Source organism: Lepisosteus platostomus, chromosome 12, assembly GCF_059453375.1.
Source record: "Lepisosteus platostomus isolate fLepPlt1 chromosome 12, fLepPlt1.hap1, whole genome shotgun sequence".
In the NCBI taxonomy this organism is placed as follows: Eukaryota; Metazoa; Chordata; class Actinopteri; order Semionotiformes; family Lepisosteidae; genus Lepisosteus; species Lepisosteus platostomus.
In genome coordinates, this window is record NC_142622.1 from 39,952,987 (window position 1) to 39,978,906 (window position 25,920).

Genomic DNA, 25,920 nt, shown 5'->3' on the forward strand with positions numbered 1-25,920 from the left:
TTTGCAATCATGAATTTTGAAATCTGTTAAGGTTTTAGAATTCCCTCCTTCCTCTTCCTTTCAGATGCATTGTTTTGTAACCACTGCACTAAATGTGCACACCATGAAAACAAAATAAATTGTTAAAGCGTTCTAATTTCATCAAATTAAAATAAGATGAGGCATTTACTTACAAACATGAAATCTGCTGAGGCCAAATGGAGTCGCTTTAGAGATATGCACTCTGCTGATCTCACATGGTTTAAAAGCAGTTAAATGCTGCTGTGCATAAGAAGAGTTTAAAAGTATTTCTTTAATGTTCCAGTCATTCTACATATGTTTCTCAAAAAATGTAACGCTCGGTAAATCCTTTTCATTTTCTCATTAAAACATCTCTTTCTTTTTGCAAATGTTTTTTAACCTAATTTAGATTTGCGGGGATTCAGAAGAGTATTCTTTTTGCCACTGCTCTCCCAAGATAAAATGGCAGTGACCTGCACATATCTTTGAGTCACAATGGTGGTGGTTTGCTCAGACAGTTCTGCCAGCACAGCAACTCATAAGAACAGGAGCAACAACAGGGAATAACTAAGCACTTCCATAGCAGGATAACAAAAGACGACAGAAGTTAAAGCAGCTGCAGATAACGTGAACAACCCCTTGCAGGCAAAAAGGTACCTCGGTGGTCAGCATTAAGCAGGCAAAAAAGCTGATTTTTTATAACAAAATGACACAAAACTTGCTTTCACCTCTGGGGGAGTTCACTTGTATGCAGACTGATAGCAGTGTGCAGAAGGTAGCTTATTTTTAAGCATGTGAAGATCAGTTTTAGCTCGAATCATGGGACATGGGATTATGTAACATGCATAAACCCAAACTATTCTTTAAACCACTTCATTTTATTGTATCAGAGGACACAAAAGGAGTATAATCAGGAACCATGCTGGTTTTTAGAATATTTAGTCATGGGTTGCGCTACAAAAGGAATAATCTCGGTATTGTAAAGGTAGAAAGGTTGGTTCAGTCTTTTTCAGGGATTGGGAATGAAGAGTGCACTACTGAAGTGCAGCTCCATGTGTCAAAGATATGGGGATCAAGGACCTAAAAATTCTCGATTACAAACAAATCTCTTAATTTCGTTGGTTATCCATTAGTGGATCTGCCTTGAATGGTATATAAATGCACCATTTATGAAAAGCATCAAAATGTTCCCAAACATTTGACCTAAAACTAAACTACCTGTGAAAATGAGTATTTCTAGCGTCGCCTTCCTACACTGTTCAGAAATCACCGGATATTAGTAGTTCAAACTCACAGCTACAAACGTGTCTGTAATGTCACTGGCAGGAAAAACTGAAAAGAAATCAGCCAGCTCACTAAGATGGTGATAATCGATCTAAACAGGCATCAAGGAGTGACCTCTAATCAAGTAGGGGAGGTTTATTCACTTTCAACAGGGTAAAACAAGAATCCAATCATACTACTGCTGCCTTACAAATGCATGAAAGCAACCAAAGACCTGAAAACAAAACTACAGAACATTTCAGCTGAAAATGTAGATATGAAGTTGTTTTGTAAATTTCGCTACTGACAAACAAGTTTTCTAGTGCAGTATTGTGAGAGTTGATGAAGCACTTAATGAGAATGATGAATCTAAAATCAACAGCAGAGAAAAATCACAAATGACCAAGAAAAACTTTATAGTTTCAGAAGAACGATAGATGAGTAATTCTTTTATCTTTGACCATCTTTACTCCAAGCCCTGAAATGTAAGCAGCAAATTTTCACTGTATACTTTAAAAGCTGAACAATTCATATAACTGTGTTCTTCAAAAGATTATTTTGAACTCATCGTATTACTTGTTGCATCATCCAGGGTGCATAAAATGCATCAGAAAAGTTACATACTGTTTACACAATCACATTAAATTAGACTAGGCTATTAGCAGGAGCAGGTAGGTAAAAGTTACTTTTAAAATAAAAGTTAGTGAAAGACCTTAATTTGGAGAAAAGAAAATGAATTCACTGAGGAATGTTTAAAGTAGCAAGAAGTTTGCAAATATTTTGCTCCAGGTCAACCTGAGACTGATGCCCCCCCCGCCAATGCTATTTAAAAATCTCTGTTTCCCATCATTCAATTTAATATTCTGGGCCATTAAGGTGTCTGAACCTTTCTAAGAAAAATCCAGCCACTCAATTGCTTTCGGTGATGAACAACTCCTCCATCTTAAGACAAATTATGTTTCATACAAGCTGATAAATGCAAAGCAACACAGGTTTGCCATTTCATTGATTATCATTACATACAGTAATTTATACAAGTCACTGCTTTTCTTCTTATACAGCAGTTTAAGAGAAATACTTCACAGTAAGGAGAGTAGGTAATATATGGCATAAGAACTTGAAATATGTGATGGCAACGTTTTTTTTTTTCATTTTATTTGTATTTCTGGAAATATACAGTATATAAAGCTAACATTAAAGTCACAAAAGGCTAACTTTAAATTTTAGTTTTGTGCGGAACGATTCTAGACCATCTGAATATCATTGTCTGATAAACATGAGGAGCTGCCCTTGGAAAAGGAGAGGTTAACTCCATGCTGCAAAGTAGGAAGAAAAAGGAGGGGGGAAAAAAAAACAAGTTTCAGCTATGGAGTCTTCTTCAGGTGAGAGGACGGCATAGAAATATGAAGCAAATTTTAACCCTCAAGTAGCAATATCCCTTATCGCAGCCCTGACTCCTAAATGCAGGTCCAAACCCAACAGCTGCTTTCTTTCTGTGAACCAGATTTTACTAGTTGACTTCAGAAAAACAACACTCGGAACAAAACAAAAGTCTAACACTGCTTTGCTGGGCTAATAAATACCCTCTCCAAGTATCTACCCAGAGGACACCTAGGCAAGAACTGAACAGCTGCAAAAGAGGCACTGTGCAATAAGGATCTGACTGCCTAAGCTGCAACACTTCAAGCCCAGGCCTCCCACCCCCACAACCCCCCCAGCAAAGCTTCACAGAAATGATATCAAGATAAGACCAGATCCAGCGATGCCAAGGAAGGGCTCCCAGTGCAGCATTAACATTTTCCTAGCTGCAACATGGCCAGCCAGCCAAATCTGTTTCTGGAACAACAAGAGGCCGAGATCCAAGTTATTGTTTAACTAAAGGACTAAGGGAGGGCAAGGAATTCACAAGAGTATCTTTCTGGACTACCATACTGAATCCAGAGAGCGCACTTAAGCTGAAACCTGCCTCATCTGAATTTTAATGCAGAGAAAAGGCAATCCTTTGTCGAGCGGGTCTGTCATCTAACAGGTGTCCACCATTAAGATATGAGGCTTACAGTGTCTGATTGCAAACACATTGCTGGTAGGCTATGGAAAGTGTAATGCAGCACCACAAAAATAATTTTAATAATGCTTTTTAGTGGATACTGATTTTTTTACACCTTTTTCAAATCAAACCCAGTGCCTAAAGTACATTATTAAGTTATTTTTAATTTAATAGGCTGAAGCATTTTGGGAATATTGCCATTACCACTCTCTGCATTTTGTCAAAGACTGGACAGAATTGAAAATGGCACATCATTTTAACAGTGAATGAGAGCCTGCAGGTTTAGTGCCTTTCACTTGGTCATTGGTAGACTCAAAAAATGCAACATTTAAACAGGATGAATTTTTAGATATAGATTCTGCCTTTGTGCATGAAAACTGAACGATGGACTGAACAATTGTAAGATGCACCAGGTAAAAAAGGCAATCTGATTACATTCAGGACTATTTTGTTTCAAATGGTTGAAACAAAGACCTAATGTATCAATAGATTTGCCTTCTACACTTCAGGGTAACGTAAGAGGACAATTCTCCAATAAAATACTTGCTGAATAGCCTAATTAATGCAATTGTTAAAAGGAATATCATTTAAATTTCCCGTGGGCCAACTAATTCATGTGAGTAAAATTCCCCATGGCTGTTAAGGTAACAGCAAAGACTAAAGGACAGTTACATTTTCTTTCATTTCTTCTAGGTCTGTCTCTAAATCTTTCTCTTATTAGGCCTTCCTTTTTTAACATAAACCACATTTTTTAACATTAACCACTGCTGTGAATATTTTTCAACTGTACATATTACACAACGAACAGTAACTTTGTCAAGGCTACCAAAAAAGAAGAATCAAGGCACCATCATAAAAACACAGCACATAAATTCAATATGTCATACACGCATTCTGCCACCAGTGTCTGCCAGCATAATTAAAATGTGATGAAAGGCTTGTACAAATGGGGATTCATTTTAGAATTGTCAACAAAGATGTTAACTGTGCATGCATAGAAAATGAGGAGTTACAAAAGCACAGACATGCACAGAATAAGTACATGTTCAAGTTATCTTTAGCGCCATCTTCAGCTCGGCATTTTCAGAGCCCCATGTTAAAAATGTTATTTTTCTGTGAGCATTAAACCCGAATCCTAATCACGATTCTGATTAACAAAAAGCCCCCAAGAACCTAATATACTTAAATATGTCTCCCCACATGCAAACACTTTCTTTTCAACACACTTTACCATTAGTCTCAATTATGCAATGTAATTCTAAGGTCATGTAGACGTTCTCAGTCATTTTTTTTAAATGTTAATTTTATTTACTGTAAGAGCTGTAGTCAGCAATGTTTATTCATTCATTTACAAGGGAAAAAGAGGGCGGGTTCAAAATTAATGTAGGGGAGTTAATGCATTCAGTACAATCTGTGTCTGAACCTGCAATTTGGAAAACCTGAAATAAAAACTCCTGTGGAATAGGTTTTCTACACCTTACCTGTCAGATTATTTCAATTATGCAATGAAGTGAAACAATACTTTAAATAACAATAAGGACCAATAATGAAAGCCTAAAAATGCAGTAATATCAAGAATACCTTTCCTCCACTGTTAGGTGAATGTTTACTTCATTTCTTACAACAGATCGTCACCTAATCAATATAAATTCTTACACAGGCTCTTCAATATTAAGTGGTTTCACTATCACTTTATCATTCATTTTAGCCTCCCATTCAGAATAACTGCTCCCTGCAGCTGTGTTTATTTCTTCACTACTTCCAGCCTTACTGTCACCCACAGTCCAAATGACTGTCTTGTCCCTCCGCATGTTCTGTATTTGTTGAGGAATTTCTCTTTGACCTTGCAGGAGACAAAAGTGGCGTGCGGGAGAAGACCGAGACCAGCATGAAAGTCATTCTCATCTGTTCAAAGCAATACTGTGTTTAAGTCACCCCAGACAGAAGCCTTGTTTTAACTTCCAGAAACCTGGATCTCACTCCATGCAATTTCATAAAATAAAAATAGTCTCCACACTACTTAAACTATTTTAACATTCTTATCATATCCAAGTTTGAGATTTCCATTTCAAACATTTAAGAGTCATTAAGATGTGAAACAAAACTTTAAGTGCCTATAAAAAACAAGGAAATGGGATAGGGATGAGATACAATGAAATGAGGTATTTCTCTAGAGTGTATCTAAAGCAGTTTAAACCACAGGATTGACCTTCTCCTGGAAGGATTGACAACTAAGAAAGGCCCAACAAAGTTTTAAAAATCAAACGCTGGTATCACACACAGGAGTACGGATTTGTTTTCTCAAACATTGTGTTTTCAGGCTAAGTTACCACAGTCCTGCCCAAAAGAGTACAAATCCAAAACTGCATCTCTTTGTTAGTGATAAACACAGGGCATCAATCATAACATATTCTCTTCAAAAGTTATGATTAATGCAAAGTTTCAATATACTGTAAACTATCTACAAACGATGCCATTGAAATTCTCAACAGACCTGCAAACTCTTTAATCTACTTCAAATACTTTACTTTTTTTCGTCTGTAAAATGTCTGCTGTGTTCGAAGCACATTTATGAAAAATGTGTCTATAAAGCTCTACAAAATGTCAAATCCAGTGTTCTGAAAAACAAATATTCCAGGCACTTCAATTACATGTGATGAGGGTGATCCAACAATAGATATGCCTGCCGAATCACTTTCTGTATCACATACATAGTAAAATATGTCTCCTAATAATCCTCATCTATGAGCTGGCATCATCACTCTGTTTTCCTACCCACTGAGAGCTGATGTGTGGTGAGAGTACTGGCGCACTCTGGCTGCCGTCGCATCACCCAGGTGAGGCTGCACACTGGTGGTGGCGGGAAGTCCACATTGCCTGTATTATTATTATTAAAAGGCTTAAAGAGTAATTCCCCTTCTGTCAGCAAGGGATGTTAAAGGAGGCTATGGTTGTTTGAAAACAGCTGTTTATTTGAAACTACTTGAATAAATCTGTAACATCATTAGATGTTTACTGTAAGGCATTAAAGATTGTGGGAGGTTCCATTAGTTTTGCTGATGGCTAGCTAGTCAGGATGATGGTTACTGCAATCCCAATGGACTGGAATCCACTGTACTTAATCAGCAGTACTTGCTGGACTAATTAAGAGGGGACTCCCTGTAAGTAAATGTGGCCTTTTACATGTGTGAAAATGGGTGTTGTTTATGGACTCAAATTAAGTTTTTTTGGTAATTACATGTGTAATTGTAATTTTCGGGAGGAGACGCGCATGTAAATACTGACTATAAAAGCAGGTTAGCTGTTTAAGAAACGATTATTGCTAAAGAGTTTTTGCCTTAGTGTTTACACGTTTTCTACTTGTAATTTATTTGCAAAAAGGAAATAATGTCTGTGGGTTCAGTATCTCTAAAGAAAAATCAATCTTGTGACACTTTCGCCTTTTCTTTCTGTGTTTGTTTAAAGTTCATGATGAAGTCTTCTGGAATGCTATCAGATGGAAGGGTGAACTAAGAAATACCCTTCCACCAAAGCAGTTGTACCTTAACTGAAACAATGATAGCACACCAAAGTGTTAAAATACCTTTTCCAGATCATGAATAAAGTACATTTAAAGCACAGACAAATCAACAGTTCAATTATTACAAAAAAACTGGATTAATGATTTTTTGGGATTAGCGTGGGCCTTTAAAATGCTAATGTTTCTGCATATTCTTTTGAAGGGTTAAGTGAAAGGCCAGGCTTATTTAAAACAGCCTTTCAGTAAACCTGAGGGATACATCGTTTTGTGGTTGTCTATTGGAGATGAAACATGGATTCATCCCTTCACTTCTGAGATCCCAAGGCTCAAAAGTGCTTCACTGAAGGATTAGGATAATACCTAATCCATTTCTTTTTTTCTTACATTAATGCTTCACTTGATATGTCTGTTAAATCCTTCTCTTGCATTCCCCAAGACACGTAAGACTACATCTCCAGTGGGTTAGTCCCTCAATACAGAGACGTCTAAAAAAGTGCATGTGCGGTTTTAAACTTTAAAGAAAAACCAGAGAACTGGATTTAAAAAAAAATCACTGTGGCTAATAGTGAACAGGTGAGCAAAAGGAAAAAGTCTTATTTAGCCCATTCTAAGCAAGCTGATATCTGTCCAAAACCATGCAGATTCTCTTCTCTATAATCACTTACCTAGAGAAGAAAAGCTTGTCACTTAAAAGCAATTATAGCCTGTACGATTAAAGCAGTAGAAACATGTGCAAGGTAACAACTGTCTACCACAATTTCACTGCTTTCTCCTGAAAAGAAAACCCAGCCACCGTACAGGAACTGCGGCATTCCTTCAGCATGCTTGAAGTCCCCCCCCCACAGCCTTTGCTGAAGCATATCTACATAATAAAGTTCCCTTCGGCTGCATTCTTGTCATCTGTAATTTCTCAAATTCCAGCGCAACTCTGGATGGATCAGAAAAACTTAAAGATGCAAACGATGACCACAGAATGCCCCCCCATGCGTGAGCAGCTGGATATTTTTCCATTCATGCATGTCACAAGGAATACACCCCAAAGCATTTCAAACGGGCAAACTTCCTGCGCATGCAAATGACGGTCTTCAAAATCAAATGACTCCCAATTATTGCACTGCTCAGTATTTAATATGAACCATTATTCAGCGCTGGGTGTTGAGGGGTTATTTGTCAGCAGTGGAAAAGTAATAGGCAAGATTAAAGCATGTGCAGCACAAATTGTGTCAAGGAAATGTACTGTTTGCACCCAAAGGTTAGCTTTTACCTTTTTACTATGATACAGTGCATTTCTTATTTAGTGCTGAAATAACTACACAAAGAAATGACGACAGCTAAAGAGAAGAAGTGTAGAAAAGCTCACTGAATATAAAGCTCTCTTTGTCAAGCAGTAATTATTTGAATTGGATGAAGGTCACACAGTATTAAGACAACCTAATAATGCTCACATTACACTATTTACGTCACCCTGTATCTCTGCATCCCGGAGCTAATCTGTTTCTCTGAAACCAAATAAATTTGTTGCAAAAAAACAAATAGCCCAAGGATGCCAAAAAAACCTACCAGAAAATAAATAAACTAAGGAACTGCATTCTTCTCATCGTACTTCAGCAAACTCCAGATATTACACGGTTTCTTAAAAATTACAGTTCAACAATGGCTTTCATTTTTTTTTCATTAAAAAGGTTTCCTTCATCATTGCTTACTTCCTACTGTATTTCTCACAAAAAAAAGTTCAGAATGTGCATCTTGACTGCTCTAGTAATGGTGTGATGCAGATCTGAAATGGGGGGAAAAAAAATCATATTGGTAGACAAACACATTGCACGTACCTTGTTGTCAAGCAGTCTTAATTATTGCCTGTATGTAATGGACTTTTTACCTATTGACGCAGCATTCAATTACTGACATGACTTAATTGTCCAAAAGGAATTATGCTCAATTACATCAATTAAGGCAATCAAGAAGTATTTATACGGGAACTGTCCTTTGACTGTGGGTTCCAATGACGATTGTGAGAAGTCTTTGTGGTTTATAGCTACGGACTGATGAAATTGAGAGTGAGATTCAGAAACGCCTTTTGATGAATTTGATGATGTACAGCTATTCTTTACCAGCCATATTAATAAAAAGAATACAACAAGAGATAAGAGTGGATGTTCTCAAAGCTTTCAAGGTTTTGCGACCCAGCAAAGGGCACAAATAAACCAGGCATAAAAATAAAGAAATCTATTTACATTAATGTGACTTTAAAATAAGAGACCTGGCTTGCAACATCCAGCACAAAGTTATGATTAATACATAAGAATTATCTTTCACAGTTAAAAGCAGAATTAAACTAAAGGAAAATTCTGTGTATATTTTCATAAGGCGATGTGCACACCTTAGCCTTCATTTTATGGCTTGTAGGTATATTCTGACACAAACCTGAATCTTAGCAAGCCTTTAGTCTACTGAGCAACTGCGCAAAACGTGATTTAATATTTTTCCCCAGTCTCTCAAGGAAAAGGCAGCGCTATACTCTGCACAAAATGTGGATGTCTGACAGGTTGTATATCCTGCATTTCTCAAAGCACATGAAACAGAACTGACAGAATACCATAACTGAGAGAGCAAAAATAATGAAATGTAAAAAACACATCTAAAATATAAAAAAGTATAATAACTATAAAACACGACTGCTGAACCTGTTTCCCCTTTTCAGATTCTACAAATTGCAGGTATGTCAGCCATGTCCTGACCACAGTAATTTGTGAAGGCTACATCTTCTTTAGCCACCAGGCAATGGCTGCCAGAAACAATTTTCATATTTCATTAAAGTGACTTCACAAACGGAGATGGAGCAAAAAAAGAACTGCTTACTGAGCATTTCCACTGAAAGATAACAACAATGCCACATTTGGAAATCCAGCATGTGCGTTTTGTTAAAAAAAAAACTCTTTAGATTCTTTTCTTAGCAAGGTGGCTAACTGTGCTGTATTCTGACCACACAAGGTATGAGTGAAGCATTCAGGTCTTGGACAGCAGTTCATTATTTATGGCGGGGATTAAATTGAGCTGCAAAACTGAACTATAGTTCAATCCTTATCTTAATATTTTGGTTCCATTAAGTCACCAGCTCTTCCTGGCCAATAGGTTTTATACGTAATTGGCATGAAACACTCAGAGCTTTTATCTGATGAGAAAACGGGGAGACAAACACAAATGCGGTCAAAATGATGGATCGAAAACACGCAGGATATTCAAAACCAGTGTAAAGGTAACAGAAGAAGGTAACTTCTGGGATATTTTAAGGTGTAATGAAGGAATATTTATAGCTTTCATTCTTTGATTCTTTCCCTGTGCTTTTGATATTGCCTGCTTTTTCCATAAAAAACAGTATGTGATATTCAGGAAGGAAGGAATAAAGTGTAGAACTTATGGGGAAGGACTGGGCTCGGGTTACTCTAAGTGGGGCTTCTCTTTCATTTGGTTGCATGCTGTTCATTTAACTGTGAGGTAAAGACATAAATTTGAAGAAAAAAGCAGAGTTGCTTCAGCTTCGGTATTATTTAAAAAAAATAACCACAAGCAGTCAGAGGTCTTTTCAAAGGCTGTTATTATCAGAGAAACTGGTTTGTCCATCAAACGATAATTTAAGGATAAACAGCATTGGAGAAACTCACAGAACACACAGGCAAGTAAGAAATAAAATTACAAGCAACACAAATCTGATCACTTCTCTACCAATACAACAGCTCTTTCCGGTTGTTCTCATCTAAAGGTGACACTATTATTCACAGACGCCACAGGTGGAAATAAATCCAAATGCTGCAAAAATGTGTACCAATACAAATATAGTTATTCCCCCTCAGTGCAACTTTACATCTCAGAATTACCATTAACCCTTTAATGGTTTTGATCTACATTCTAATATTGATTCAAAAACCGCAAGAGAGAATATGCAATTGCCAAACCTTATGGAAAAACAAGTACAACCCAAATATTAATATTGATTTATTTTTGCTAACAATTTTTTTTTATAAAGTGTAGTTGGAAGCCTTCACACATCTGGGCACTTCACTAAACAATCCAAGTAATGTGGCAACATCTGTGTCCTTACCTGGATTTGAACCCCCAACCCTCCACTTAACCTTAACTAGTACGACATATTGTAGCTATATTCCAAACCACTTAAATTACGGTGACCCTGGACATAGCAATGCTGCTGTTAATTCCCAGACAGATTATTTTTAAGACAATTGCTTTTTAATCATAAGATTTGTATTTCATCTGTTCAAGAGGGAGCAGTAAGTTAATTTCAGATGCTAATAATTGGGGTTCATAAAACATAACTACCTGCTGTGTAGACCAATTCTAAATGAAAAATATGTAGATATTCCACATGGGGGAATGCATAAATATCGGTGCCAGATAAGCCCACTTTCCTTTCTGGATAACCAAGTTATTGTGTTATTTTGTGTTATTGAAATTAAAATGCAGATAAACCTTTTAGTTATAACCCTTTCCATTCAGAGATTGCAGGTGCTGCCCATATTATACTGCAAAGACTGCTTTCATTACATTATATCAATCTTAAGATGGCCACAGAACTGGAGACATGCATTAATCCTGTTATATCCACATGTTGTTAGTATACCCACATCCAGTAGAGATCTCATGCATGCAGACGGACAAAGGGAGAAGAATAGAGCAGATAATCATTAGGGATGCACGCGGTGGTTTAGATCCCATGGCTTGGAGGCAGGTCATCTCACGATAGCCAGCAGAAGTCACTTACAGTTTTCAATTTACAAGAACCGTCCACTCTTTGACAGGGATAGAATGAAGAGGGAGAAAAAATTAAAATACTGGAAACCCAATTCATCACAAGGCCAGAATGATCTGCACTTCTCCCGGGAGACTTTTTAACAATGAGAAAGACACCAGGGGAAGAAAGGGGTAAACTGCACAGAAAGATCCATTCTAAAGGCAAAGGTTTCTGTGTTCCACTGTTGATATGAGGAGCTTTGCCATCCAGACCCAAACTAAAGAGAAATATACGTAACCATACGAAAATACGTTATATTTACTTCTTTCTCATCACCCCTCCACAAAAAAAGTACATAAAATATATATAAAAGATGTGATGATAACCTCACTAATAATTACTAATTCCGTTTACTCTGCAGTTTAAAAAACATGCCCCTGTCTCCAGGCAAGCTAGTTTAATAAACTGGTTAGCCATAAAGAATCCTGCTTGGCTTGAATTGATGTTCTTCCACTGGAACAAGCCTTTTATCGATCACATAGTGGCTTACAGCAACTGAAGTTGTTTGGTGCTTGCTGCATTTGACAAGAAAACGCAGACAACTCACAACAGAATGAATATTTTATGTATTTTGACCTATGACTCTCTTTTAGGACATGACAATTCCCCTTACCTTCCTTCTTGGTATTAGAAGCTATCATTCCTAATACATAAAACAAGGAAAGCAGTAACTCAGAAATTTAATGTAAAGTAGGGACAGGAATACATTATGGGGCTTTTGTTCATGACTTCTTCCACAATGCACTCTTTTACATGTTTTTGCATCCACAAAACAAGCAGAAACAGGTAGTAGCTCTGGGGTGGGGGGAAGAAAAAATGGATCTCTGCCACGGACAAAAGAAGAAGGGCATCCAGAAGTCAAGGCAGACAACGTGAGGAAAACAAGAGCAAGTAGAAGAAAAGCATTTGTCTCTAAACGTGCCGGAGATGGACGCATTAATGGCACAAGTCACAGTACAAGACTCCAGTGTGGACATGCAAAGAGTCACAGTGCAGTTCAGTGAAGATTTGAAAAGGTGTTTATATTATAACTAAGAGGCCTTTTCAGAGACCAGGCGCACATCGATTCTCTCCCTCCCTGCTTACCATTCTTCACAAGCACCTTTTATACTTTCAAAAACATCTCCTCTAAGTGTCCTAAATGGCTGCTATTCTAGGATCAATACATTTGGAGTTAATCTTTTGATCTGTCCTACAGACTGCCACACATGCGAGACAGCAGTACGCTTATTCAGCCTCAGATTTTTTTCGTGACTGTAACAGGTGTCTGTACAGCTTGTCCCTTCGCATAGGAAAATCCTTCACACAAAGATCTTCCACCAGCCTCCTGTGCCGGTCAGGCATGGTCATAGCAGCTGCAGGCTATTAGAAAAAGTGTTTCTGTTCACTGTCCTTGAACCCTAGATGCCACAGGCCTTTCCAGCTCATCCCAGCTCAACCCAGAAAGATTCAGTTTGGCTCTGGTCAGTACGACATCCACACATCTCATGTTCAAGAAAGCTGTTGCTGTAGGAACAGCACAAGACTGCTCCCAGTGCATCAATTTCCTGTGGCATTAGAATAAACTTGCAGAAAAGGCAGTGAGAGAGGTCTCAACACTTGATTAATGAAGCACCGTGCAGTCTGGTTGTCATCAATCAATCTAAATTGAGTTCTATGCCGACTAGAAACTCCTGTCCAAATCATCAAACTAGCACCTCCCATTCGACTCGTCTACTGTACGTAAACATTTAGTCGACACAAGGACTTGATTCATTCGTAGAGACGACTTGACTCTCTTGCTGGTGAGCCCACCGGAGGCAACATCCATATGTCTTCATTCAGTGATGTCAAAAAACACAGGGCCCCTGTATGGACTTCTGGCTTGCACATGAGAACTACTGAACCACTGCCTTTGAGACCCAGTGTTTCTAATGCAGTGGAAATGGAAGCAAAATCAAATTACCACAAAGACTTGAACATGATGCCATCAATCTTGGTGGCTATTGGCAGTCTACCAGACTATGGCCTATCCACTGACAATGGCAATGGATGGCTATAACATCCTACCAGGTTACAAACTGCTCATTGTGAGCCAGATAGCAAATGATACATTGTGAGCCGTCAATGTACAGATGGTACAAAAACGCTGTACACCTGATAAATGGGTTCCTATCCATGTTCTTTCTTGACATTCAATAGGTAAAATCACCTGTGCCCAATAACTCTCACTAAGGAGGTAATTTAGTGCTTACTCAAGCCCGTAACTGTCCTTAAGAGCCTTAAGACAGGCTTGATGAATCCATTTAGCACTGGCTTATTGTGCGAAACCCACTTCCAACTTGTGAATTATGCTCTTGTATCATCCCTGAGTACACTGTCTTGTTGTGCAAGGACACTCATATGAAGGGAACAACATACATCCTGAAAAGATCCAAAAAAAAAGGTCTGTTTGTTTGGCTTGGCAATGCAATTTCCAGTTGTGAAATGCTCTCAATCTCTAGTTAGCAAGCGCTTGTCAGATGAAAAAACAGGAGTCAGCCTTGATAGCTGTAGGAACCAGCAACCTTTGACACCACAAAAACCTCACCGTTGTGATCAATAAAGTGTGAATGGGAAACCAGCTTTTTAGGCTTGATAGAAAAAAGTTTGAGCAAATTTAATGATGTTCTAGGCACTGACACCAAAGTCTTTCGTAGTTTATGGTGGTGCAGTGTGAGTTATATCAGATTTAACTACCTCTGACAGAGTCAGCGATGTGAAGGAGGTGAAGTGTTTAGCAAACATATTGCGAAAAAAGCGTTGTGGCTTGAAGAATTGCTTCTGTTTTTTTTCTTATAAATTCACAGATTAGCTTACTACATTTATAGTCATCACTACAAAGCTCGTCAAATGCCCAACTGCTTAAATAAATGTGGTACACCTAGCACAGGATATTTTCCATGTAGATTTGACTTGTCTGACTTGCTAAATGTCTAAACACAGAATAACACTGACCAAAACTGCTGGAGGAAAATTTCACATGGAACAAAGAACGACAAGAATTGCGATTCACTTGTTCACTATTTTTAACACGGTAGATTTCGGTCTTTATTAAATAACATGAGACCATATCCTCCTCGCTCAAACAGCCAGTACTGTGTTGAATTTAAAGATTTAGCTTTCCTGAATCCTGGGGGACCTACAGTTCATGCCAGTGTGCTCAAGGTCAAACACTAACATATTTCCTCTACAGCTTTAGTCAAGACAACAAGCATAGGTTCTGCTCCATTCTGCTTTAGAATGTACCCGAAATGTCAAAGAGCTGTTTACATTGTTTTTGCCTTTATATTTGTATAGGGGAAAGCATTCAGTTCACGTTTTAATATTGCAGGACACGATCAGAATTAATCTCTAGCGGTGACGAATAGGAGTAGGAAAACGTTGGCCAACTACTAGTTAATATTTTTCCCCTCAGAGTAAAATCCATCTTAACAGCTCTGTGACTTTCTTGGTTTTACTAGTAGGAAGGAAATCTGGCATGGTAAAGACCTGAAGCACTGAAGATGTTGTGGTCCTGGGTTTAGACAAAAAGAAAACATCAATGATCTGATCAAATGCTATGCTTTCTGCACATTAGCTGTAGTCGAATTTAACCTAGATACTTCAGATAAAACACATCTGAAGAAGTTGTAAAAACTAACGCACCATATTTCACACTGCAATTATACTATTTCAGATAAATCATTGAAATGCCTTTGGCACCGGCAACAAAAAAAAATCTTATTAAGAATAATTTTTGAAGTGCGCACACACACGCACCTCATTATACTACACAATACGCACAGCTCCCAGAAAGTGTGCAGTAATGAGGGAGGACTATACATCCAAAAGGATTACAGAGCCAGCATACTCCCGTATGTTTGATTTGCACTAATTGATCCCTATGTTTTTTTGTTATGGTAAATAGCTTATTTCAATTTGTTGCATATAATTAGCAACCTATCCCGGGCACCTTTATGCAAGTCTACAACAATGAGAACAATTAACTCTTGCGCACACAGTTAAATCTGACCACCTCCAAGTGCTCTGAAGCGTGAACAACACTTTTTAGAGAACGACACGGTACATGAAGTTAACGGAATAATTTAGGAAATGCATTCCAAGTGAAACACTTACTTGAATATCATAGATGACACTGATATCCAAAGAATAGCTTGTTGCTCCAGAATTGGTTTGTGGCTCTTTTTGATTTTAAATACCTTTTTAAATCAAAAGATGCATTACTTAAAGCTTCTGACTGTTGACCCTATTGCATAACTGTAGCTTTGTTGTTCAGGAGAGCGTAAAACAACCCCTGTGCACCTGTTTATAAATAAGCACCAATTGTTACTACACTTTCGAGTAACAGCACATGCCAGTCGGTTGGTTAAGCACAGACACGTTCAATTCTAAGGTCACAAGATTGATTCCCCAGCTTGCTTGATACAGCCTTGACGGGAGTCTTTAGAGAGACTGAGAGAGCAGTTTAGGTGCATGTCCATAAGGATTACAGTGGCGCTTGGAAAAACAAACAAATATACTAGCAATCCTTTCCAAACACCACTTCTGCATCAGTTTAATGGTGAAGTGCATAATGCAACACTCAAATCTGTGACAGAAGAATACAAAAGCATTTGAAGGGGATGAGGTTGACTGGGTACAGACAGCAGGCTTCATATAATTCCTTGCTGTCACATGTCTTGCTTTTGGATACACATACAGATTCTATTTTAATTCTGCTCTTTCGATAATCGAAAGGAACTCGGCGTGTATTTTTTTCCCCACTAAAGTTAAACTAAAGTTAATCATAATCTGTACTTTCGCAAATAATTTACATTGCAGTTTTCCATAGATGTTCTCCAGGTAAATCCCACTGACTTAAACCCACATCAAATGCACCTTACTCTCCTCTTTTATGGGTTCTGTAGTCCTTAAATGAGGAAAGGCAAAAGGGAGACATGAGACATTCATTTTAATCAGTACGTCTTCAAGAACCTAGAGCAGACTAGAGTCTAGTACAGCCTAACAGCTGCAGTACTCAGTTCTCCTCCCTTCTTAAGAAGTTAAAAGTGAAAAGGGGCAATTCAACCTCTTCAGTGTGTGTACTAAGAATGGGAGTTCCGATGGACTGGACTTCAAAAATACCAATTAATAAAATCGGTAACTCTTCAAATGAGGAAGAGTCTGAAACCTTCCAGAAGGTTGTGATTAACATGTGTACATCAACAGTGGTTCATTCATAACAAAAGGCCTTATAACTGAGGAGTTTCTGCAGACACGCAAGAAACTTGATTTAGGATGTACGAGCAGGCCCTCAAAAGTATTTTCTCTCTCTCTTAAACAACTCCGACACTGGTAATACCTTCGTCAAAGTCGGCATCGTCCTCGGTGTGCTGCGGAAAAGGGAAGCAGTTGGTGATTTCCAGACGGTCTTCGACGACCAATCCCAGCAGGACGCCTTGGACCACCTCACTGCCTTGTCCTTCCTCTTGGTAGTGCTTGATGATCTTCAGCACCACCTACAACAGCCAACCAAGAAAACAGTGTAAGGGCTGGTATTAATACAGGCGTCCCTTTGCTCACGTGGGTCCCGGACGTAAAAAACCTTTTTTTCTCTGAACTCCAGAACTGAGTGGCTCTTACTGTTCGATACGACTTCTTAAACAACTTATGAGTGCTTCAAGGATAATTAATAAACGGCAATCTATCCATGTAGAAACATTATTCGACGGTGTGACAGGTAGATTCCACCCCTCATCTTAAAATTGTCAGTGGTCACCACCATATTAAAATTGGCGTTTTTAAAATCTAACCGAGGAGTGCTGGCTCAGCGCACAGAAGCGCAGGTGGACACTTTGAAAACTTTCAGCCATTTCAAACAGCTTATGCAGCATTGATTCCGAACTGCCTTAGAGACCCAAAATTCCAGCCTTATTCAATCCACAATTGTCGGTTAATTACACTTAAACAAGACACTGAGCACCGCTAAAGCAATGAGGAATGACGCATTAGTCAGGAAATAATGGCCGTAGGCAAAGACACGATCGCGTCAAGGCGATAAGGATCGTGCTAAGTCAAGCACAACAAGTGGACCTTATTTCACAGAGGTCTAATCCATCCCAGCAAACCAAGGCAGAAAGCACTTGATGGCCTTGTTGCTAACAAAGCACTATTGATTTTCGTGTCTGGAGGCAGTCCTACTACTGTAATGGATTTCAGCACGACCACAGTGTGAAAACGGATTTTGCATAAATACTGCAGCTAAGGATCCAGCAAAGCTTTCTGAATCTAATGAAACTGAAGTCTGCTTTTATAAGGTGGCAATAAAAATCGCAGCACACATCAAATTAGAAGCTTACCTCAGTGCTCACAGCTGTTCTCGAGGGTAAATGGAGGCTGGTCAGCGGAGGGCTTTACAATATAAAAAGGCCAAACCATCCATGACAGAAACCTCTGCCCCAGGTCTAAATGAGGGAGAATAAGGAAATGCTCGGCAGCAGAAATATTTATATTGGCTAATCTACCTTATCGGATCGGCGCTGAAAATTTAAAGGGGATGTGGTGCGAAATGGTGCATAAAGGGTGGAAAGTTTTTTTTTATGGAAAGAAAGTTTAGCTCATTTGCCTTTGATCTAAATGCAGCACTCAAAGTTTCTACGCACCATGTCACTTACGGTATCCGTACACCGTGAAAATGAGGAAGCACGTTCCTCCTTAAAACTGTCCATATATATTTTTTTTATTTATTTTGAAACACCTCAGAGGTCAATTTCCCCTACAAGGCGGCACGCAATCACCACACACATTTGCTGCTCCAAGCAGGCAGCCTGTAATCAATTCAGGTAATTAAAGATTCTATTTGAATCCTTAGCTGACATCTGGAGTCTACAGCGCATCGCAGCTTGTTCTTGCTGTGTATGGAAATTGTGATGAAGATCATATTGAGAAAGGTCGCAGTTCAGGTGCAGTTCAGCCCACACTGCTAGGCTGTCTCGCCCCGACTCAGTTCAGACAGCAATTAGAGAGCTGCTGTTAGTTCCTCTCTCAGCAGGATTACACATCAGCAAAAAGACAGGCTGTTTCCCATCCCAGGTAGGCCTTACGAAAATAAGCCCAAGAAAAAGTCCTAATCAATCATGCCAATCACAGACAAAAGTAAGTCTGGACAGAATAAAGAGCAAGCCCCCTGTGTTCCTCCATTACTAGAATTTAACTCCATGTAGTTATCTTTTATGCAATGGCTGCTCCAGTGGGGTCTTCAGAAAGATTTCTTAACACAAAAGCCTAACATCATACAATTTACAACGGTGAGCTCGGCAACACTGAAGAGCTGGTGAACAGAAAAAAAAATCTGTTGTTGTAAAAACACACTTCAGCCAGTGCCTTCATCATAATGACCTATGATCGGAAAATCACTTTCCATCAGTTAATTTAATTGTTTATTAAGAGTGCTAAAAGTTCTAGTATTTCATTTTGTCACCAGGCCACTTTACATTAGGGAAAGTCTGCCTTTCAGAGAAAAAAAAGTTTAAAATAGGGTGCCCTATTAAGAAGAATTTGGGTTCCCCTGTTCTGAGCAATATTTGACTGCGAGGCAGAAACATTTTTTCCACAGTAGTCACAAAATGCAGGCATCAATAACTGGAGGCCATGTTATTTTCTTCCGTCGTAGGAGAAGCTTTGGGGGGGGTTGAGAGGGGAGGGGGAGGCTGACAGATTTGCACCGAGAACAAAAAGACAAACTGGGGCAAAGATCTGTGCTGCCATTCAGCCTGAGTGCATTGCAGCCGAGCTAAAACACAAAACTCCTTCAATCATCAGGCAGGGCTTTGTAGCAGAGTTAGGAGAGATTAGCAACAGTGAGAGGAATCCTAATGGAAGGCACAGCCCTAGATAGCAACTCCGCTGAGAGAAAGCTCTGCAACACCAGTGATGCAACATTTGAGTGGCAGAGGAACAATCAATGCTCTGCTGGAGGGAATGCATAATTGTGATTGCTAGCTTTGGAAAGGGGGGGGGGGGGGGGAATATTACAAAATCAAGATGCTCGCTGGCTAAAGAATGAGTACACGCAGGAAGAAATCATTCCCCCCGTTGCCTGACAGACACAGACTTAACAAGCAGCAGACATTTGCAGAAATTGAGCTAGTTACGTTAAAAATGAACACAGCACATAAAACGTCATTACATTATTACATATGTAATGTTATTAAATGTACCGTCTACAAACACCTACACAAAACAAGGTAACAAGCATTTAATATACAGTCACCTGGTTTTGCCTCCATAGAGCACCCCACTGCTTGCAAAACCTGGAACATATCCAGCTACTATGTTCATTCTGTCCCAAGAAAGCAGGGAGGGTAGGGAGGGCAAGAGATCGATATCCGAAACTTGCCAAGCTCAAATCCGAGTGAGTCATTACATCACAAAGCTCTGAATATTATTAATCTTGGTTCTCCTGTTGGCTGTGGTCTGCGGCGCTTACTATCTAAGTTTTAGTTAGGCACACATACTCCGCAATGCATTTAAACACATTTCACTTTATTTCACAAAAACACTGCAGTATTTCATTTAAAGTTACTCCATTCTATGGCAATTTAACACACCTCTCAAAATGAATGTCCCCGTTTTGTCTTAAATTCAGACTACCGACATTATAAAAAAATATACAAGAGCATGGTAAAGAATCCTTGAAATTTTAACAAGCATGATCTGTGTGACCTTTTCAAGGAAGAAAATTTTAAAGACATCTAAGAATGGGTGTTCTGAAGTTCTCAAAAGATTACCAAAATGAACCCACATGTTTTCTTCAGACTCAAAACAAAAATTAAGTGCAGCTATACTCAGGTTTTAAAACAAGAAGCACTTCTCTGCACACTGGGATTCGGGTGTCTGGGACAAATTGCTGAGTAATACTGCAGATAAGTCAGTGAGACCATTCTAGACGTTTGAAGAATTATCTTGGACCATTGCATCTCTAACCACCAGACATGCGAGCCAGACCTCCTCTTAACCTCTGAAGCAGAGGTTCTAAACCTTCTCTATTTTACAGACTTCTTAACATTTTTTGAGTTTCGGGAGAAATGAAGAGAAGTAGCAGGAAACGCAAAACCGTGCATTAGAAAAAAAAAAATGCATCTATGCGCTTCATCACAATGTACCGTCCAAACCGCTAACATTGAGATGAAAATGGAAATACAGAAACCACTTGCTCAGGAGGAACAAGTAAAGGTTAAAAATTAAGTGTAAAGTAAAAAAGGCAAAATACAGTATGGCTGTTGAAACTTCTTCAGGCAATTCACTTCCAGGTGTCCCAGCTTCAAAGCTGAAGAGGTACTCCTCTTGATCTAACCTCTCCAAACTAGGCGCCTATCCTTACACAAACACAATGGTAAATGTACGATGATCTTCAAAAGAATTGGGACAACAAAGTTTAAAACTGTTGACTTTGTGCTTTTTATCTGTTTTATCTGTTTTTAATTGTGTACCTCAAATAGCTCACCACACTCTTTGTGTAATCCAGTCTTTGCTGCATCCATATTGAGTTCTTACTCATTCTTGGGACGTTCCTATTTTTTTCTTCAGTATGTAAAAACCATTCTCAATTGGATCTAAACCTGGAGGTGACTTTTTCTGCTTTTTGCCATCAAAACTGAAGTTTTGCGTCATCGCCGTTCTGTATGGTGAAGCACAGTCCAATAACTATGGAAGCATGTTCTTCAATGTCAGTGGATCATTTGTCTGTAAACTTCTGGACTCATTCTGCTGCCATCATGTAACATATCATCAATAAAGACTAATGAGCCAATTCCAAACCATGCATATCATTCTTCTTGGATGAGATGGTGTTCTTTGGAGCATGTGTAGTTCCTATCTTTCTCCACACGCCTACTAACTTTTCTCGGTTTAAGATTTTTCTCGGTTTCAGCAGTCCAGAACATTTTATTCCAAATGGTGTCGCTGGAACTGGCTCACTTACGTTTACTGATGTTGATTGATTATTAATGTTCTTATTGAATATTGATGCTGTAACCAATGACAGCACCAACAGAATGAATTCTGAACTAGCATAATGCTGATATAAATGTGAAGTGCAACATTTTGGATTTAAGTGCATTGTATTTTGGGATTTGAAATCACCAAGTTGAACACATAGCATGCTTTTGTTCTGAATATCAAATGTACACAAAATAAAACGTACTGTACTAATCATCCGTATGGATCTCAGGATGACCTGTACAAACCGCTTAGCAAAAAAGCAAAAGTTACAGTTCTAGTTTTGCTAGTTTGCTGTCCAAATACCTTTGGAGGGCACTGTATTTGTGGTCATGCTCAAAAGGACCACAGGACCAGTGCTATAATGGAAAAGGGCTAACTCAGCTTTTCACAGCCAAGAATAGCATCAGCCAAGGTGAGGGTCACTGCCTTCATAGAGTTACTTGGAGGAGACCTAGGGGGAGGTGAAAGTTACAGCTACTTAAAATAATATCAGAAAGATTGTGAGGTTTAATTATCTCACGGTTAAACAATATTACATTCCTAATGAGAGAGCGGTGCAATATATATATATACGAGATAGGTTACATTCAATACATATTGCTGAATGTCCAAAAAGTGCCAAGGACGACTTGTTTCAATGGACAAAACGAGAAAGATCGGGAATGCACCCATTGTAGGACAAGGACACAATACTCGCCCAGACAGGGAGAAAGCTCCTTATTTACACCATGAGTGGGGCTCACTGCGGGACTAAAAAAAAAAAACTTTAAAACTTTACCATGAAATGCCTTAGTTTAAAAGAAGCCTTATTTCAAAAGGGGAAATAAGCATTTAAGGCTGTCTAAACTAATAAACTAAGAAGTTACTCAATTTCAGTTTTTTAGTAATTATCCTAAATGTTTCCCTTAGAAACCTTTAAGTGTTTCCAGCACTTTCTGTCCAACAATAAGAAAAGGCTTTTAACTTTGAACAGCACTAAAAACCTAAAACAGATTTTTTTACAAGTCCACTTATTCTTCATTATCTACAAATAATGGGGTTTGAATGAGATGACAGGACACACTTTGTTCAGGACAGGCAGCACATTCAGGTATTTATCACCTAGCTGCCTCAGTGAGGCTTTCAAACAAATGTCAAAGAAAATATGTTGTGTCTTCACATATGCCTCTTCCCCATGTGAATCCCAAACAGAATAGCACAGTTAGCCCAGCTGCCTTCCTCAAGGAAGACAGGTTTTCTCCAAATGACTCAGGTAAGTGAGCTACAGGCCACTGCAACCCAGATCTGCATTCTCGTCACTGCGACAACTTCCCAGCAAGGACTCCTCGTCGGATCACTAGAGCACCGAAGGTCAATGCTGTAAAGCACTGCACTCCGCAAACCCTGAAACACTGCATGAGCTCTCACAAGCATTTCAAGCGACTGCCCTGCACTCCCTTTCAGAAAGTCTGGATTAAAAATATTCTATCTTGACCAAAGTCCATGAAGTGCTCACATTTGGAGACTTGAAAAAAGCACATTTGCTAAAGACTCCATTATACTCCTGTTTTAGGATAAATGCCCGCCTCTAATGACCTCAGTAAAAACAGATGCCATAGGTTTAAAGCAGTTTAGCACCTATGCCCAAACCGTGTGAGTTACAGGTATCTGCAGATTCAAATTTGGCCCTGAATGAAGTTCACTTTGTAAAAACATACATCACAGGCTTAGGTCACCAAGCTATATTAAAATTACACTTCCAAACAATTACCTCCCGTTGTTGAGAAATAGCAAAAAAGTGTAGTTGCCAAAGAAACAACATTAACTCAGTAGCTACTGAAGCAGAAAATTGACCTTAGCCACGTTGATGCATAAAGCAAGAGGAAGGTAATTACTCTGTATTTGCATATTGAGTTTTTAATGCGATGTGATTGTTATTGTCTGCTATTGAAAAGGGTGAATCACTGTTTTCATTTTTTTAGCCGAAAAGGCAACAATTTTAATATATTCTGACCATATATCTCATTCCATCTCAGCAGGAACATGTACCATCTTCTACCGTCTTCTCCCTGTCAGGAAAATGATCTTTCAGGATAAATATCAACATGATACTCACATCGATGGTAATGACCTTATACACCGTAGATACTAAATGGGAAACACTGAGCTGGAAGAGGCTAATGAAGAAAAAGAATAGGTGCTTAGGTTGACATAGTGTTTACGTGTAGACAGTGTTGGAAAGAAATAAAAAATGTTTGGGTATACAGTACCAAAATGTAGAATTTAAATCAAGGGATGATATGTGAAAGTTATCTTATGCATTAGCATTAATATCATATATATTTCTGGTCACAACACATAAAAGATTTTAGAGCAGCAATATCTGTCCAGAGACGAGTTGCTATATGCATTCTGGGACTTAAAGGAATATCTTACACCGACAGTTCGAAAGAACAAAACCTCTTTAGTTTTCAATAGAGAAGACCTGAGAAAAGTTTTCAAAACCCTAAAAGGCATTGACAAAGTCAAAGCAGTGAAGCATGACTTAAGAGAACATAGGTGGTAACTATGTGGAAGTGTATTTAATACGTGTTTACCCACAGGGCTGTGGGAATATGGAACAACCCACCCAACGATATGGCTGAAGACTATACCCCGTCTTCCTTCAGAAAAAAGGTTGAATAAAATCCCTGGATCGATAAGCCATTCCTAACTACCAAACAGGCTAGATGGGCCACATAGCCTTCACTCGTTTGCAGCCACCCTTAAGTGAGAGATTCTTATGACCTCTCTCATCTGCCTATTAACAATTTCTCTGGCTATTAAAGATGGCGACATCACCTCCTTGGGAATCTGTACAAACTGTCCTGGATCATAGGCCTGGCCTTTTTCGTATAGGAGAGTTTATCACTGGCTATGAACCTGGGGCGTGGCCATTAGAGGCCAGGATCGAATCCCCAAAGAAATCGAGAGAAGTTGTGAAGTGAAGATTGTGAAGTTGGACACCAAACAGAGGAGGGGTGTTTGAGAACTTGTACTGTTTCTGCTCTTGTGGTTAATCGTAGCTGAGGAAAAGAAAGATGTTTCCTGCTGGCTCCCCATTTATCACGGTCATACTCAGATTTTTAGAAATTCAAGCGGAGGATTGGGCCTACAGGAAACCATATTCATAGATTAGTTCTGCCACGTATGCATAATAATGGATAAAGAAAAACTTTAATTATCGGATATCCTATATCGTATTTAATTATAGGATATCCTTATAGGGTAGTGATTAATACTTTAATACTAGATACTCTATCTATATTAGATTATCTAATACCTTTATAAAATAAGTAAAATTCAATCTCTGGGAGGCTGTGGTAAATCAGATAAAGGAAAGAATGAAATGTAGATATCTAGTACATACCGGTTAATAAAGCATTAATCGTTTCACATCAACAAAACTATTCAGGTATTGAGGTTTTAATCTCACCTACAATATTCAAATGGATTACAAATCTTGAGGTTAAGTTAATTGTCTTTTCAGGCAAAGCCAAGACACAGACTCTTTCAATGAGAGCCCATTAGATTGCATGTCACAATTAATCACTGAATCGTTATTTTTTCAATTAAGGTAAAAACTGTGAAAGCACCTAGATGGAATGCTAAAAACAAAGCTACAGCTCGGGCCTTAAGTTTTTCTTGACTAATTCTCTCATCTGCATGTCTGTCCTTCACCATCAAGAGGTCAATACGTCCTATTTGCCCATTTTTACACAGTTTACCAACTGTGGCAAAATAATCATCTCAATAAGTCATTCGGATTACTACAATTTACATACATATGCATGTAAATTACCAGCAATGTATATGGCAGTTGACACTTTATTACGTGTCTGTTTTATTTAACTGCACCAACAACAGCGCGGCAATGAATTAAAATGATCATCAGCAACATGTTTGTAATGCAGACAAACATTTTGTTCGAAGAGGCAGGAAATCAGAAAATGAGTGCAATACCCATTAAACTGGTGTGGCCACACAAGTGAAAACACAAGCAAGGCAGTTAACAAGTAGCACGTAAATGTCTCTTGCAGTTCAGGGAAAGAGGCCAGCGTGTTACATTTTGCAGTCAAATGTAATCTTTACCACTTGGTTTACCCATTCGTCATTTCCTGGATTGACACAGCTTTGTGAAATCCAGCCCTGACAAAGAAACATATGACTGATCATTCCTATGGATTCTGTGATGCCTTTCATGTTAAGGTGCAAAATATTTAGCTTTATTCCAAAATTCATCCAACTGTTGTTGTTTTCTTT

The 25,920-nt window shown here is 38.6% G+C and overlaps 1 protein-coding gene across 1 annotated transcript in view; it reads right to left on the minus strand.

Annotated features, from left to right (window-relative positions):
- eif3hb (eukaryotic translation initiation factor 3, subunit H, b) overlaps positions 1-25,920 on the minus strand; it is a 154,520-nt gene that overhangs the window by 76,514 nt on the left and 52,086 nt on the right. The window contains exon 2 of the mRNA XM_088601892.1: positions 17,000-17,156. Within this exon, the coding sequence (XP_088458018.1) occupies positions 17,000-17,156 (157 nt within the window). The remainder of the gene's footprint in view (positions 1-16,999; positions 17,157-25,920) is intronic.